At 40.8% G+C, this 18684-nt stretch overlaps 2 protein-coding genes across 2 annotated transcripts in view; both read left to right on the plus strand.

The window, feature by feature from the left end:
• LOC307187808 (uncharacterized protein) overlaps nt 1–14015 on the plus strand; it is a gene marked incomplete at its 5' end in the record, with an annotated part of 610289 nt that extends 596274 nt beyond the window's left edge. The window contains one exon of the mRNA XM_079924344.1: nt 13989–14015. The remainder of the gene's footprint in view (nt 1–13988) is intronic.
• On the plus strand, nt 13940–15419 carry B3GALT1 (beta-1,3-galactosyltransferase 1). The gene has a single exon (XM_079925351.1). The coding sequence runs from the start codon at nt 14218–14220 to the stop codon at nt 15196–15198; it is 981 nt and encodes a 326-aa protein (XP_079781477.1). The 5' UTR covers nt 13940–14217; the 3' UTR covers nt 15199–15419.
• Nucleotides 15420–18684: the final 3265 nt, after the last annotated feature.

Raw genomic sequence — 18684 nt, forward strand, 5'->3', positions numbered from 1 at the left:
ATTAAAATTTCTATGCCATTTTATTTTATTTTTTAAAACATCTTATTCAATTATTTATTTATTTATTTATTTATTTATGGCTGCATTGGGTCTTCATTGCTGTGCGCGGGCTTTCTCTAGTTGTGGCGAGCAGGGGCTACTCTTCGTTGAGGTGAACGGGCTTCTCATTGCGGTGGCTTCTCTTGTTGCAGAGCACGGGCTCTAGGGCACATGGGCTTCAGTAATTGTGGCACGCGGGCTCAGTAGTTGTGGCTCATGGGCTCTAGAGCGCAGGCTCAGTAGTTGTGGCTCATGGGCTTAGTTGCTCCGCGGCATGTGGGATCTTCCTGGACCAGGGATCGAACCCGTGTCCCCTGCATTGGCAGGCAGATTCTTAACCACTGCACCACCAGGGAAGCCCCTATGTGCCATTTTAAAGCTTACCATGTACCTCACAACCAGCCTAAAAAGTAGATTACCATCTCATCTTATCCTTAAAGAAGTAGAATGGTGTATGCTTGGGGTTCTTAGTTACAAACAATAGTATCCACTCTCCCAGGTTGAGAAAGGAACTTGTCAAAGGGTATTAGGTAGTTCATGGAATCTCTGGGATGGCAAGACCCAGGTTTGGTTACTAACCAGCCAGACAGCAGCGTCATGAACAATACAGCCTAAACAGTGCCTGACAATTATTTGGAGCTCTTTTAGAGGATGCCTCATTGCTTCCACTGCCTCTATTCACCCCTACGATGTTCACATTTGGAGGCTGGAAATTTCATCACAGCAGTTCCAGAAGAACCAGATACCTTTGGCACTCCATGTGCTCTCCAGTCAATCCAAATAACCAGAAAGCCGCTGCCACCTTCCGTTGCTCACTCCTGCATCTTTATCTTGCCCAGAGGCTTCTGATTGGTGGAAATTAGGTCATATGCCTTTATCCTAGTTGTAAAGGGACCTGGGAAATTTAGTCTGGACTTCAGCTTCTTTTACAACTGGCCTATTTCCTGGAAGAAAAGCTAAAGGGGGATTAGAATAGGAAATCAGTTAGCTAATCTACCGAATTTGCTGTAAGTGGAGAATTTACTTGATTACAGACACATAGCTAGTAAGTGACAGAGCCTCAGATGCCAAGTCTTACAGTCTCCACAAGATAAAAATGAGTGCTTCATTATGGCAGGGATGAGTAGCTCATCTGGCCTTCAGAGCTTAATTAAAATATCCCTTAAGAGCAACTGTTCCTTTTGACATAGAATTGCATGTGCTCCAAGCATCATTATTGGTTTGGTTTTCTACATATCTAAATATGGTGAAGGGAGTAGCCTTGTAAATGGGGATGAGTCCTTCATCCTTTCTCCAGTTCTCATTTAAAAATGATAACTACACATCTACGTTATGTAACTAAGGATCTCAGGGCCAGAAAGACCCTTAAAGCCACGGTAATATTTGCAGCAGCTGTGAGTCAGTTTTCCCTATTTCTCACATTACTCCATGGATAATTGTTTATTAAAGGAAATAAGAAACACACACTTTTAAAATCTGACTACCATGTAAAAAGTGAAATGCTGAATATACTGTGTGGACCCACACATTACAGTTTAACAGACTTGTGTTTAAATCCAGGTTTACTCACTCACTAGCTATAAGATGCTGGTGGAGCAAGTTGCTTAATCTCTTTGGGTCTGTTTCCTCTTCTGTAAAATGGGAACAAGGATGCCTATTTCTTATAATTGTTAGCAAGATTTTATGTAAACTATAGAGAACATCACAGATGTGAGTAGAGGCAGGGAAAGCAATGGTGTGTCTTCTAAGTATGTAAACTGTATGAACAAATATTATTTGTTAAAGCACTTTATATAGTCCTAGCAAATAGTAAGCAATGATTAAATAGAAACTACTATTTAAAATATTATTTCAAAATAATTATGATTTAAAAAATCTTAATAATGGTGTGCCATGATAATCTACCCAGTCATGAAAATGGTTACAGTTTTGACTGAAGAAATATAATGTAGAATGGCAAGTGAGATTTTTTTCCAAGACTAGTTCCTTTCACAACTGACCTGTTTCCAATTATACTTAAAGACCTTTCCTAAATTCTACTTCTGCAAAACTTTAAAACTGTCTGATGGGTTTTCAAATTATATAATCAGGGAAAAGGAAAGCAAATAGCTTGAAATCTCTTAGAAAAGTCACCTGTACTATCTGTCTGTGACTTACTGAAAAATGACTGTTAAAATGCAGTCCTTAAACAAAAAATAGCCTCAGAATTTCATGGAAAGTCATCTCTAATGGGCCAAGTAAAAACACGCTCTGAATAGGACTTTACAACATTTTCACGGTTTCAGAAACAGCCTGACATCTCAAATATAATGAAAAGTAAAACCTCTCATATATGTAGGTGAACAGAAAGCACAGAATCATTTTTTACTTTCTGTTGTCATTAATAAAACCTGCCCTATATGTCTGTTGAGTTTGTCTGTGATGCAGACTTCCCTGTTTAAGAAATTGGACTCGGACACGTGTTCTGAAATATATTGTCTACAAGGGGAAAAGAAAGCAAAAAGCAGGAGGAAGGCAAATGTCTCCCTGCTTTGGTACAAGTTGACATTTATACCCTGTCTGAGAGAGAGAACAGGGTGCTGAAAATGGGAAGAGATGTAAAGTTTCTTGGTCTCTCTTCCATCTTTCCAGTGAACGCTGTTGGAAAGTTGACAGCGGAAGCCTTTTCTCAAAAGAATGAGCTCCCCGTGCTGATGAGACTGGAACGAGGGCCGAGTACTGGTTTGGAGAGTGTAAAGAGCAGGCAGAGGAGGGATGAAGAGAAGAGAACACAGGGGACCGTGAAAAAGATGAGCAGAGAAACGTGAGTAGGAAGGAATCCTAGGTAAGAGTTGAAAGAAGAGAGGGACCAAGTGTATCAGAAGCAGCTGAGGGCAGGGAGGGCATCACGTAGCATGCTGATAAATTGCAAGTTAAGTAGGTGAGGAAATGAAGAAAAGCAGGAAAGAGCACTCATTTAGAGGCTCCGGTTATGAAATGAAGGAGAAAAATACCATGCTAATTGACTGTGAGGCCAGGGTCAGGAGAAGGGTTTGTTGTTACTCCTGTCATTTTTCTAAGCAAGGGCAGATAAGCACTTCTAAAGACAAAAGAGGAGCCAGTGGGAATAGAGAGGCTGCAAACACCGAATCTAGAAGAGACCTTCACTGAGGGGGTTGAGAGTACATGGACCAGTGGCAGAATTTCTGATCAGTGAGGATTAATGCAATTTTTAAACCAAGAGAGATTTGGCGGGGGCGGGGCGTGGCGATGGCAGTACATTTCCAAAGAGATTTCACGGCAGAGCTACAAGTAGAATCTTTTCCTGTCTACTTGTCAATCCTGGGCTTTGTCCGGAAGACAAACTGTCTCAGTCTCTTTGATAATGAGACCTTACCCCACAATATTTAAAGGCACAGGAGTAAGAAGAAAGATTACAGGCAACAGTGGGGGATTAATGAAGTGGGGAGAGTAAATGGAGAAATGACACACAAGTGAGAATCGAACCCAAAGCCCATGGGAGAGATTGATAGTGTAATCCCTGCCCGTGGAATCCAATCTAGAGGAGTCCAGTGTAGCCTCAAACAGATTCAAGAGCTATGTAAGGTTGATTGTGGTGAAGAGTTCAAGGCGGCAGTAGAATGAAAATTGGCAGGCTGGGTGTCTAACCATTGGAGAAATTAGAATCTTTAGCAAAAAGGAAGTTGTAAACAGAAGGGAATGTGTAGAAATAGAAATCCCAGGCACAGGGCTTCCCTGGTGGCGCAGTGGTTGAGAGTCCACCTGCCGATGCAGGGGACATGGGTTCATGCCGCGGTCCAGGAGGATCCCACATGCCGCGGAGCGCCTGGGCCCGTGAGCCATGACCGCTGAGCCTGCGTGCCCAGAGCCTGTGCTCCGCAACAGGAGAGGCCACAACAGTGAGAGCCCCGCGTACTACAAAAAAAAAAAAACAAAAACAAATCCCAGGCACAAAGTAGTGTCTGATGAGGATGAAGCTGAGCAAGTGTTTGGTCAACAACTTGTGGGGAGCAAGGCTGGGGAAGAACCAATGCAGTTGACTGAGAATGAGAATGAAACAAACAGCCGCATTTCCATCTGATGGACCAGTAGGTAGTAATTTAAGAAAATTATGTACAAAACCAGAGATTTCAGAAACAAAAGGGCATGGTTAAAAAGCTACTCTGACAAACAAAACCATCATTGTCACCCAGGCATTCCTTTGGGTGCATTTCTAGAACAATTCATAAAGCCAATTCTAATGGTGAAAACTAGTAAGTCTCTTAGTTAAGTGTTGACATGGTGAGATACTTCGTAATAGTACATTTCTGATAGATTCTATTAAAAACCTTGACAATCCTACGAAGAAAAAACATCATGAATCTTGTATTGGCTTTGTCTTAAGCATCTGTAAAAGAATCATGGCGTAGCCATTTCAGGCTGTCTTGGTGTCCATAGAATGTTAATTATGGCTATGTAAATGCTACTCAAAGGGCTATTTAAATCTGGTAGATTTTTCATATTCTTAAGTCCTATTTGAGAAGACTTAATTCTACATCACATTAGTGCTCATAATAATACTCATAATGACGTTTCCTCTAACTTGCATAAACCCCCCATTTTTTTGGCCAAAGTGCAAGACCTTTTTAATATAGACAGTATAAAATGACCTTGAAATTTCTTATGAAAACATTCAACTGGAAATACTAAGCTTTTTGGAGCAACAGACAAGTAAGAAAACTGCTTTTGTACTACATACTCAAGATGCATTGACTGATCATTGCTCAGGATACATTTTATAGGTGATCCTCTCAGGATTTGTCTTTATCGTGTTTATATTAACCATGATGATACTTCTAATTCATGTTGCAGTGTTCAGCTTACAAATTACTTTCAAATAATTTTTGAAATTTGATCCTTACACTCACCCTGCAAAGTATGTCCAGATGTTACCATTCTCATTTGATAGATGAGAAAACAAGGCAGAGAGAGGCACTGAGTTCAGAACCAATGACTAAAATCAGGAAGTTGAATCCAGTTCTCCCAGTGCCATAAGATTGACTGCCTACAGAATAATTTCCATTGAGAGCATCTACGTGAAATTACTTTTGGCTATTACATATTCCAATTAAGTGATATTGTATAAAGGGGCGTTCAAATTAGAAAAGGGGGAGAAAAGAAAATAAAAATTGCAAATTCTCATCCATATGTTATCAGTTGCTAAATGGTACTTACATCGTTCTTTGAAATTTGACCTAAAATAATATTATCTCTCTGTGGTGAGCTGTCTAAGAAATAGCTCTCCTTAGACTTTGTAAATTTCAGACAGTAATACACTAACATCTTTCTGGTTTCTAAAAATAGCCATTTTTAATCAGTTTTCCCCCAAAATAATGGGCCAAGTGAAAACTCTTTTTGGTATCACATGGCTCATCATTTTTAAATTCTCCCAGCTGCTGTTTATATTAGCAGGATGTCTTTCCTCCCATGCTCTTCCAAATCTGTAATGAAACATCCTGGCATTTCCTTTCCCAGTAGAGAAGCCCTTATCCAAGGCCCGACCACATTACCAGGTTCCCAAGCTCCTATGATTGAACAAGTGATTGCTCTGCCCATCTTTAAAAACATGCCTCATATAAGGCAGTCAAGACACAATATCAGGCTTCCCTGGTGGCGCAGTGGTTGAGAGTCCGCCTGCCGATGCAGGGGACACGCGTTCATGCCCCGGTCCGGGGAAAAAGACACAATATCCATCGCTGGAAAGGAAGCCAAGGATTTATTTAAAATAATGAGATCTCCTCATTTTCATTTTTTCCTGAGAGGATTTTAGCAATGTTTAAAAATTCCCTGAATTCTAGAACTAGGACAACACATTGATTTGAAGAAAGCTATAATCTTGCCTTCTAATTCGAAGTGCTCTTTTTCTGCAGTGAAATAGAATGTAGCTTTCAGAATAGCAGGAGCCCTAAACCCATACAAAGGCATCCTCATCCCAACCACTCCTCTTTCAAGCTGGCCCCATTCTTCTGAATGCAGGGATTTATAAAGGCCTTTTCAAGAAATTTCAAGGTATACTGAACTGAAGAAAGAAAGGTTCAAATAATTTCTTCCAGATTTGAGAAGGAAATGACTTCAACTGCCAAGTCATGACGAATATTACCTTTTGCTTTCTGCCGCTTCCTCGTGGCAAATGATCTGTTGGGTAAGTTCAATTATGGGGTCTCTTTGAAAGACTTCATAATTAAATTTTTTTTAAAAAAACAGATTAGTTCTTTGTCTTTCTGAGGCAAAGGAGTCAGAACACTTAACTTCTACGAGCATTCAGGGATTTCGACTTCATGGGTATATGGTGCGTTCCATAGCCACAGAGGCCTTACTTCAGAGAAAGGCCAGCCCTCTGTGATTTGAAGAGATAATAAGTTAGCAAGCTGTATAATATAATGGTTTATGAAATTCTGCCTTCAAGGACCAGTGCTTTATTTCTTCCTCTCCTGTGCTTATTTAGAACATAATTACAAGAGCGAGAGGAAGGCAGCTAGTATGGCATCAGGATAACCATTCGCTAAATCAGTGCAGCTGAGTAGACTCTCTGGCCTTTGGAGCTCGTTTATCAATTAGTTCTGCTGCAGCCTGAGTTCCTGGATTTCCCCACAGAATGAAGATTCTTTGATTTCACTGATTGACCAACTCTGAGGAAAGCCATCTGAGATCAAAACGTTTTTCAGAAGGGATCTCTTTTACCCTACTCACTACCACGATGGGTTGTACAGCCAGCTTCTCATTCATTTCAGGAGCATTTCATAAGCACTAGTATTTAGTTAGTCCTTTCTCTCTCTCTTTCTGAATTTCTGTCTTCTTTTCATTCCTCTTTTTTTCAACTGGTTTATGTTTCTACACCATGGTTTTAAAGTTACTATGTGGATTTTAATGTTAAGACCATTTCTTTAGTGCCATGTGGTCTCTGAATATTCAAAATTGGCTCTAATAGAAATAGAATAATAGAAATGCTGGTAATTAGAGCTGACCAGGAGAATTGTCCTTATTCTCCGGAAACCAAGTCAGTATTTCAAGAACTGTTGGCACCAACCTTTTGGAAAATTGGCCACATCCCTGACATAGCTTTCTCAACTAATTAGTGTTTTTAAGGGGGGGCCCAAAGGAAAGAGAAGTGGCAGGAACAAAGGACTGCTTAAATAAAATAAATAAACTGTCCCATATTCTTCACATGATCTTAAAAAATAATCTGAACTAGTTTTTTTAATGTAAAAGCAAATCAAACTTTGTGTCCCGTTTCACACTTGTGTCTCATCCTCCTTTGAATGCTAGTTACAAATTGTTCATCCTTTCAAAGTTAATTTACCAAAACCCAAGGATTTACCTGTTTAAATCAAGAAAATAAAATGTGTGGAGGAGTGAAGTCTTGTCAAGCAAAGTATTTCATTTTGTTGCTACCCAGGAAGGTAGTTGATACAGGTGGAATTATGTCTCTCCGAAAAGATACACTGAAGTCCCAGCCCCAGTACCTCAGAATTTCTGTGACCTTATTTGGAAGCAGCGTTTTTAAATGAGGTCATTGGAGTGAGCCCTAATCTAATATGACTGGTGTCCTTATATAAAAGGGGAAATTTCAACACAGAGACACATACAGGGAGAACGCCAAGGAAAGATGAAGGCAGAGATCTGGGTGATGTATCACAAGCCGGGAGCACCAGAGATGGCCAGCAAACCCTCAGAAGCTAGGAGAGAGTCATGGGACAGATTTCTCCCTCAGAGTCCTCAGAAGAAGCCAACCCTGCCAACATCTGTTCAGACTTCCAGCCTTTAGGACTGTGAAGCAATGCATTTATGTCATTTAAGCTTCCGCTCTGTGCTACTTTGTCATGGCAGCCGTAGCAAACTAAGACAGTCGATAACCTACCTATCTAGAAGCTGAGGGCATTTGCAGGAGTGGGCAGAATGGCCACAGCCGAGTAACATGAAGCCAAGAAAATCCAAAAAATGAGGGAGGGGCAGAGGTCAAAAACCAGAAAGATGCTCCTGAGGAAGCATTAATTCCAAAGATCCAAGCTGAGAAACATAAACTTAGTGAAAGGCTCAAGGACTGAACCAGAACTAGCAAGACCTTCTATTCTCAGATCCAGTGTCACCCCCTCAGAGAGACCAATTTACCAAAAGTAGCCCCTCCCCGTTCCACCTCTGTTCAGTCTCCATTCCATTGCTTCACTTTATTTACATCCCGGCACTTATCTCTACGTGAACATATTTTTGCATTCATTTATCATGTGTTTAATTTCTGCCTCCCTCTCCTAGAAAGTAAGCTCCCCATCCATCTTAACCAGCTTGTAGAACAGTGCCTGGCGTCAACAGGTGTTCAGTGCATCTCTGATGAACCAGTGAAGAAGCTATTATATTCCTTGAGACACCAGAGTGGAAACAGGCCGTTTGCTGGGGCCCCTGCAGCCTTGCCCGCGGGTGTAGGGCAGCTGATATAATTGTCAAGCCAACTCAGTGGTAACCGAGGCTTAGGAAATCAGAGTCGACTTGTGCCTGCTTGAACTATGATGGAGAAGGACATGAACTTGGCACCCAGACTATGCACAGGTCACCCAAGGGACACTACCCACTTGCTCTTGGGACTGACCTCTGGCTATACAACAGAACTTTTAGCAGATTCGGGGGCTTTTTAAAAAAATAAATTACTCAAAATAAGACTATCCAGGATGCGATTTCTAGGAGAAACATGTGCTTCTCAAATTGAAAATTCTGCCCCATTAACTTTCTGAAAGGTGAAGGTGCATGGTTACCGAAGGTGTTCTGTGAATGAGGTAATCTGCAATACAATAAGGCCCCCGGGTGGAGGGGGTGGGTGGAATCTTTTAAATATTCTAGTTGAATGTTTCTTTCTTTTTTTTTTTTAACATGTTTATTGCAGTATAATTGCTTTACAATGGTGTGTTAGTTTCTGCTTTATAACAGTGAATCAGTTATACATATACATATGTTCCCATATCTCTTCCCTCTTGCGTCTCCCTCCCTCCCACCCTCCCTGTCCCACCCCTCTAGGTGGTCACAAAGCACGGAGCTGATCTCCCTGTGCTATGTGGCTGCTTCCCACTAGCTATCTATTCTACGTTTGTTAGTGTATATATGTCCATGCCACTCTCTCACTTTGTCCCAGCTTACCCTTCCCCCTCCCCATATCCTCAAGTCCATTCTCTAGTAGGTCTGTGTCTTTATTCCCATCTTGGCCCTAGGTTCTTCATGACCTTTTTTTTTTCTTAGATTCCATATATATGTGTTAGCATACGGTATTTGTTTTTCTCTTTCTGACTTACTTCACTCTGTATGACAGTCTCTAGCTCCATCCACCTCACTACAAATATCTCAATTTCGTTTCTTTTTATGGCTGAGTAATATTCCATTGTCTATATGTGCCACATCTTCTTTATCCATTCATCCGATGATGGACACTTAAGTTGCTTCCATGTCCTGGCTATTGTAAATAGAGCTGCAATGAACATTGTGGTACATGACTCTTTTTGAATTATGGTTTTCTCAGGGTATACGCCCAGTAGTGGGATTGCTGGGTCATGTGGTAGTTCTATTTTCAGTTTTTTAAGGAACCTCCATACTGTTCTCCATAGTGGCTGTATCAATTATGTTCCCACCAACAGTGCAAGAGTGTGGAGGGATTTGTCTTTAATGGATGACAAGTTAATGTGTCATCAGCGTCTGCAGTTGTGGTAGGGCTGCTAAAAGGAATAACAAATGTTTTGTGTTTCGCTTTCTACTTTACTGATACATTAACGTGTCTGTTAAACAGGGTTTTTTTGTTTCAATCTTGTAAAACTAAACGAACCCTCTGGAGAATTCTGCTGTGTGACACTCAGCTTCTTCCCCAGAACTTTTCAGCTGATGAATTTTCTTAGATTTTCGGTGCACCTTTGTCGTTGAGTTTTCCAGGAAGAAGATAGAGTTCTCTAGCAAGAAAATCTGTACAGTGTAGTCACTAACCCAAAAAACTGACAGCAATCCTATGTATCTAGAAGGATTGATCAATGTATGTGCCTGGATCCCAAATCATGAACTGATGGACTGACAGAATCCCCTCGCCCCATTAGAACTTGCTCTTTGTATCCTAATACCATCTATCTGTATTACACTCTTTCCCCGGAAATTCAGACAATTAATACGTTTAACGTATTTGGAAGTAAAGCAGATGTTACTTTTGCCCTTATTTTATACCCAAGGCTGCTAAGGCACAGAAAGCCACACAGCCAGTTACTCAAGGAGTAAAACAAGGACATCTGGCCCATTACCATCTACTTAATCCAACATATATGAAATTACTCATTAGCATTAAATGCACCAAGCTGCTCTCTCCTGTCTTGACTTATGTTACTGTTTCTGGTCCAGAGGTCTATTTTTGTGCTTGTTTGGCCACCTGAGAAGTTTGTTTGGTTGTGAGCAAAAAGGACGTTTCTGAGCACCCCGTGCTGCGGGTCCACATTATCCTTGGCCGCTCTTCAGATTCTGCCTGGTTCCTGTTCCCATTTCAAATCCTCTCTTTTATTGGTGACCAAGATGTAACACTGTGCCTACTTTTGTTCTCGTCTGAAAAATAAGTCAATAGAGAGAGTGATTCTTTCAGTGTGTGACTGTGTGTGACTGTGTGTGTGTGTGTGTGTGTGTGTTTTGCAGGACTTCAGAGAAAGGGAACTGCAGTGTTTCTGAACCATTTCAATTTCTAAAGCTCTCCCCCACCCCCAGCATCTTCAGGCTTTAATGTGCTCTTTGCAAATCATCATTTTTTGATGACCAAGGATCCCTTCAGAATTGGTGTAGTGCGGTGGGTAGCAAACCAAAAACTAGAAAAAAATTCAAGCAGTGGACACACATCTAAGAAAATAAACCTACGGATCCTGGGAGACTAGCAGCCTGAGATAATCCCTTCCACCCTGGGCTTTCTCATGCAAGATTTTGCCTGTTGTCCTAACAGGCCTTAGGAAACTTGGGATGATTACTTACCTGGTCACTCACCTGTTGTGTGATCTTGAACAAGCTACTTATTATCTCTAAGTTTCCATTCTCTCATCTGTAAAATGGAGAAAATATCTCCCTTGTAAAACCGTGAGGCACGAAACTCTGTAAAATCCATGGCGTTGAATACAGCGCGTAGCACAGTGCCTGGTGCACTATACACATTTTTAAATGAGACCTACAGTAACAATGGTAAGAAGTATCATGTTTGTTAGCTGTCTAGGGAAGAATGCTCATTCTTCTGTGAAAAGGGTTTGTAAATACATATACTTGATTCGTGCTCTCACCTGTTCCTCTCATATTTCTCCCTCTTTTAGCTCTTTTTAAATTGCCCAGCTGCCTGTGTTTATGGAGTCCCTTCTCCTGGAAAACCATACAGAAAGTTATCAGATAAAACAAATTTTTGCTTATTCTTCTGGGGCACAGAGCTATGGGAGATAGATATCCTTAATATGGAAAAATGAACTGCTATTGAAAATCAGTGGACAGGATTTGGGGAAGGTAGAATCCTCCCTTACGCCCTTTAGTTTGCAAAGATGGGTAACCAGCTCCTCGCTAAGAATAGTTTCTGAGCACCACTCACCATCTGCCCCCTGCCTGTCTCCACAGCCACCACCCCATCGCCCTGTCTTCTTCCTTTACTCTACAGCCCTGGCACACACTAGGCTCTCTCATGTTATGCCTTTGCATATGCTGGTCCCTCTGCCTGGAATGCCCGACCCTCATCCCGATAATTCCTAGATGTCCTTGAAGATTCAGCTGAGATAACTTCTATGAACTTTCCATGGCATTGTTCCCAAGGCAACCTCATTGTTAGACTCTGGGAGCGGATGGAGCGTGGGACTCACACTGCAATTTAGGAGAATGGTCCCTTTGGAGAAGCACTCTGCACAGTCTGCAGGACCGTCCCTAGTTCTCCCACGCCCTGTCCACCAGCCCACCTCTCCTATGTACTCCATTAGCCTTATGATGAAAATGTTTATCCCACTGTTTTAATCATTCACTTGACGTCTTTCCTCCTAGACTGTGAGTTCCTTGAGGAGGCGTGTGCGTTCTGTTTCTGTTTTTCCAATACGTTGCAGCACGCCCTTAACCCCCGATTGATAGCCTGATTAGTGGCTCCAGAAGAGAACTTGGTAGAAGCCTCTTCCAGGTGCTGCTTTTGGGGAACCCCTTCACGGTTCAGTGATGGGTGGCTCGCAGTCTAGTAGGAAAGTGTGAGAGGTGACAAGGGCTATATGATGATAAAGGTAGGCTCATAAGAATCAGATCCTAGGCTAGGACAATGGTGGAGAAAGTTTGGTTTCTAGTACCATCTTGAGACTCACTCACGTCCCTTTGGCATTCAAATGGAGTCGATGTCTGTGTATCCCAAGGTGAGAAACCCTTTTCTAAACTCTCTGTTGCTGATTTCTCACACTTCCTTTGGCTTACTGCTTAAAGTTTCAAAGCTTGCTGCACAGCACATCCTTTTTATCTTTAGAGCAGAAATTCCCTCCAGAAGGCCAAGGATACTGGAGCCTATATTTAGAGAGTACTTAATATGGGTCGGATGAAGGCCTGACTATGCCTAGAGTCATGCTGCTTGAAGCCATTCTAATATTCATTTAGTTAGAACCATAACTGTGCTGAGTTATGGCTGGTCTCATACGGATCATATATTCACAGTCAGTGCTTGGCTTAGACAAGAAGATGTGTATTACCTCTGCTGTTGCCCGTCATGTCTTTTCATTTCATTATGACTATTGTGCTTGGAAACATGATTTTCAATCTGTAATCCCAGTTAAATTCTTTCAATGCAGTGTATACATTTAAGTGCATAGTTTTCTTTAAAGCAGACTTTGGTGAAACTGATATCCATTATCTGCTATCTGTGTCCTCCAAGACACATTTTGCACATTTTGATCTAAGAAGGAAGAGATAATTTTTTACATGAATGGTTGTCGTAACCTGGCATATATTTTTGACTGACACGATAGCAGCAGAAGTTCTAGAAAGGATTACGGTTCTGAAGGACAACTTTTTAATTTGAACATCAGTTAAAGTGCTCTGTCACATCTCCGTTGAATTTGTGGCCCCCAACCTCAATGGTCTCCCTTATTATACTCCTGCCATGTTTACAGGCAAGTGTAACTAAGTAAAAAGAATTAAAAGAGGACAGTATAATTTCACCAAAGGAACATAAGGGTGAATTGCTGAAAACCACAAAAAGCGATACCATTTAGATCAGCTCCAAAATGAATGCTGCCCACTCTCTGAAGGACAGCAGGGCCATGGTCTCCATGCATGAGGGGTAAGGATATTCTCCATACGAAGCATTACAGAAAACTGAGAATGAGGAACTAACATTTGTGAGAGCCAAAATAAGGAAAAAAGTGAGAAAAGTTGGGAATTACTTCTAAGTCAAAGCCAAGGAAGACAATTTCAGCAAAGATTTTCCAGTGGTGATCGACACATTTTCAAGAACGGGGCTAGAGAAAACGAGGAGATGTTGAGAACTGATGACTTCATCAGAATCAAGCAAACCAAAACTTAGACTTGAGAAAAATGGAAGATATGAGGCCATGGGTGACATTTTCCTGGTTGAAAGAAGACTTTAGCATCAGAAAGTATTGATATTTAACTGCAAAGAAGGCCTCTTGTGAAGAGGGGGAATCTTTTTTAAAATTACGAATATTCAGTTTCCTTCATGGTTCATCTATAGTTTATAATGTATTTGCTGATACCATGGAGCTATGAATATCTGTAAACAACTCCTATCAAGGGAAGAAAGGTAGAATGCTTGTGTCAGGGAGTTGTCAATACTGATGGAAATGAATGCCTGTGTTTATTTTAATCAGCATGGGTAATCCTTATACCCTTATTATGTTTATTTGAGGATGTGAAATGACTAAGTAAATCTGAATGACAACTGTACTTTGATTTTGCAGAGTTAAGAGGAAGATTTATGAGACATGGACCCTTGTATCAGATTTGGAGAAAAGTAGAGTGAATACAGAGGTGCCAGACGGCCACTGAGACCCATGGACAGTCCTGTACTCACGCTTCTCTGTCGAACTTTAAGATTTACTAGTAATATGCTACCTTTACCAAATGAAAAGAAACTAATGCCGAGAAGGCATACTCTTCAATATTGGGAATAGACGTGCTCTCAAGACAATGGCTTCAAAGGTCTCCTGTTTATACGTTTTGACAGTCGTGTGCTGGGCCAGCGCTCTCTGGTACTTGAGTGTCACTCGCCCTACTTCTTCCTACACTGGCTCCAAGCCATTCAGCCATCTAACAGTTGCCAGGAAAAACTTCACCTTTGGCAACATAAGAACTCGACCTATAAACCCCCATTCTTTTGAATTTCTTATAAATGAGCCCAACAAGTGTGAGAAAAACATTCCTTTCCTCGTTATCCTCATCAGCACCACCCATAAAGAATTCGATGCCCGGCAGGCGATCCGAGAGACCTGGGGGGATGAGAACAACTTTAAAGGGATCAAGATAGCCACTCTCTTCCTCCTGGGCAAGAACGCTGATCCCGTTCTCAATCAGATGGTGGAGCAAGAAAGCCAGATCTTTCACGACATTATCGTGGAGGACTTCATTGATTCCTACCATAACCTTACCCTCAAAACCTTAATGGGGATGAGGTGGGTGGCCACTTTTTGTTCAAAAGCCAAGTACGTCATGAAAACAGACAGCGACATTTTTGTCAACATGGACAACCTCATTTATAAACTACTAAAACCGTCCACCAAGCCAAGAAGAAGGTATTTTACTGGCTACGTCATCAACGGAGGGCCAATCCGAGACGTCCGCAGTAAGTGGTATATGCCTAGGGATTTGTACCCCGACAGTAACTACCCACCCTTCTGCTCGGGGACCGGCTATATCTTTTCAGCTGATGTGGCTGAACTCATTTACAAGACCTCCCTCCACACCAGGCTGCTTCACCTGGAAGATGTATATGTGGGACTGTGTCTTCGAAAGCTGGGCATCCATCCTTTCCAGAACAGTGGCTTCAATCACTGGAAAATGGCCTACAGTTTGTGTAGGTATCGCCGAGTTATCACCGTGCATCAGATCTCTCCAGAAGAAATGCACAGAATCTGGAATGACATGTCAAGCAAGAAACATCTCAGATGTTAGGATTTTTACCAATGTAAATACGTTCCTTTTCTTTTTTAAGAAATGAGGCCTAGGGTGTAGGTATTTTACAGGTGTCACCAGAGGAAATGAACTGGTGAAGGGGTTTTGTAAAAAGTGTTTTTCTTCCCACTCCTAGTTCCTTTCTTGGATTGCCGATTTACGCGTGTTAAGCTCTGCTCATAGAAATAATACATGCGTTAAGAGCACCAGATTTCATTCTCAGGTCCTGAAGTATTGCGTTTATCTCAAAAAGCAACTTCCTAACAACTGCTAGGATTTACATACTGTGCATCTGAGATAAAAATCTGGTTCTGGGAAACTAGAACTCACGGTAATGTCTTCATATCCTCTCCACAAAAGTAAATAAGTAAATAACACTTTTTCAAAAACAATTCAGAAATAATGCACAGTCAGGGAGACACACTGGATGTGATTATTAATATTGTGTGTGCTGTTACATTGAATTTCTACATATATTGCCATGTAATGTGTACAGTATTTGCAGTTCCACTAAGAAATGAACTTAGGACTGGCAGGGAGGCTGCAGTTAAATAAATGGGAATTTAAACTTGAGAATTAAATATTCTGTATGTTTGGAAGACAACTCTGCTTGCTCATCCAAGGATTAAACCTGGTCAGCGGGTAGAATGTATATAAAATGCTACGTAACAAAATAAACTGGAGAATTTTTTTTTCCTGCTCTTTCAGAACAAACATTACCTCCAAGGAGATTTTGCCAAATGTAATCTCACCTGCTTCCCTCCATACAATGTCACTAAATACATTTCACACTTTCTGGCTCAGGCAGATACATGTATAGAAATAAGTTGGTAGGAGGCCAGAAGGACAGTATATCACATGGAGAAAAATATAAATTTATGTGTGCGTTACAATTAACAAAAGCTTGGCACTAGTGTCAGATGCTCCTTCCGTACCTTTGCAAAGCACATGAGAAACTATTTGAACAGGGAGCGATGTTACTGAAGGATTTAGCCCTGCTGTTGATAGATGTAATCTCTCTCACATCTGAAACATCCGAGTGCCTCTAACAGCAATGCTGTTTGGGGGTGTTCTGCAAGCTCTGTTATTGAGGTTTATAGGAAGGAAGGGTGGGGAAGCTTGGGTTCAGGTTCTATTGCTGTCATCGTGTGGGTCACTTAAGCAGGCATCCTCACTTTGCTGTGCTTCCGTTTGCTCATTTATAAAACGGCTGGAAAAAACACCTACCTCGCAGGTGCTGTGAGAGAAAATCACATTTGCTAAGTATTTTGGGATCCTTGGTTTAAAAGGTGCTACATAATGCAGTGTATCATGCATTATGCTAAATGCTAAAATAATTACATAATTACAGTGATGGTCATCACTAGTAACATCATCTTAACAAAATATCTGTCAAAATACAGATCAGATATGAACTATCAGTGCACCTGATTCTTCTAAGATTTTGACTTTTCCTTCAATATGTTAGGTGTTTGGAGAAGTTTCCATTTCTCTGTCATTTCTTCAGGTTTCAATGAATAAGTTACTACTTCCGTGAATTGCCTTGATATCCCAGGCTGCTGAAAGGGAAGGCAGCTGCCTTTCTTTGGGGAGGAGCCTCTGGCTGGGGGTATATTACAGTCATTGAAGCACACGCTTTGCAAAATGTATCACATCAACTTAGATCTCAGGAAACATTTGATCTGAATTCTCAGTAAGAACTTTGAGGCCTGGTAGAGCTAGTCCACCTCTGGCAGAAGAAGAATAGACACTCAGCAAACCCACACATTGCACACTTCTACCATTCGTTAGAAAACTTCTGTTTTCACTCAGAGAAAGCTCCCCAACTCAAAGAGTGTACCTTTTTTTTTTTTAACCTGACCTTTGCAAGCCCCCCTAGGAGTTGATAGCAAACAAGTAGATGAAATGTACGAATGGAAGTCATGGCTTATATCTTGAAAACACTGGATCTCTTATCTCCAGCCCAAGAGAACCCAATAGGAGATAGGCCTTTCCTTCCCTTAATACGTCGTCATCTCAAGTCAGCAGGACTGCTGAGTTAAATTAGAAAATAGCATTAGGTATCCTGGAGAAAGATGGATCAGCATAAGGTGAGCCACCCTCCAACCCCCAACTCTCAACTGCTGTGCATTCCAATCGCTGGAAAAGTCTCATGACTTTGAACTTGGTTTGCCTGTCAATCATGTAGTCGAGTCAAGGCTCAGTGTCATACCAACATCTTGCGTCTACCTTATGCTCAGTCGAGCCACTTTCGGTGTCAAGGAATTGCACAGTATAAACATCATATGTGTACATCTGCGAGTCGTTTTATATGTCTGTGTGTGAGTAAATTATGAATAGAGCCCTCATCTTTAAAAGGGGCAAAAATCAGAGAATCATGTCTTACAGAACTATTTCCTAACTTTTTTATGCTAGATAGTACCCATGTGACAAACATATAAATATTCATCAAAGACCATATGTATATATTTTTCAAGGCATTTTTTTTCTTCTCCCCAGCTGTACGTATTGCTAGAAGCGGCTTGCTATGTACATTTTCTTCTGCATGGAGCTTGGTGAGGCAAGGCCACTTGTCCGGTGTTTCAATAGCCTAAAGCATGTTTGCCCTTTGTTTTTTGAATGTTCCAAAAACGTTTAAGTCAAGCGATGAGGAAAAAGCTCTAATTTTCTACTTTTGTTAATTTTATGACACTGGCCAAATAGTGATTTGTTAAGCCATTTTTTAATTGATTATCATTTCTTTGACATAAAATAGTGTTTCGGATAGCATTTTACCAGGAGTCATTCAGACAATTTTTACAAAAACCTGCTGACTGTCCCTCTGCCTGTTTTGTTCATTATGCCTTGGATAACAAAAGGTATCAATACTTCATGTCTGTACTCTTAAATTTTCATTTAAAGTTTTATTTTGGGGGAAAAAAAAAAGCTTTTTATCTTTGGTGACTAGTTTGCGTGGCTTTGTGTCTCTTGTATTGGAGCAAATGCCAGTTTCAATATATATTATTGTATTTTTATTGTATTTTTAAATAACCAGAATAAAAAAATGAAGGTCATTTTCAATTTGGAATAAATTCAGAAGAACAAAACCCCTTTGTGTGATATGATATGGGGAAAAGAAACTCTTTACAGAGAAGCTAAGGAAGGAGTTTTTTCAATCAAAGCTCTTCTATCAAAAGACAATGGAATATTTACATAAAGCATCTGGGATTCATTTTCTACCTTTCCTAATATGTGGGTTTAGGGGGGATTGATTATGTCATTTCTTCTGTAAAGGTGAAGATAGTTTTTATAAGCAACAGAGTAACTTGTGAATGAAAGAAGTAATTTACTAGAAACGCTTGATGATAATTGAAATTTAGGCATATTGTTATATATGAATGATTGTATTTATGTATTTATTTGTCAAAATTGTACATACTATTTCATCCACCGTACTTGTCTGTAAAAGTGCACTCTCCAGGTTTGTAGTACTACTTAGGGTTACAT

Source organism: Stenella coeruleoalba (assembly GCF_951394435.1).
Source record: "Stenella coeruleoalba genome assembly, chromosome: 6".
NCBI classification, from domain to species: Eukaryota; Metazoa; Chordata; class Mammalia; order Artiodactyla; family Delphinidae; genus Stenella; species Stenella coeruleoalba.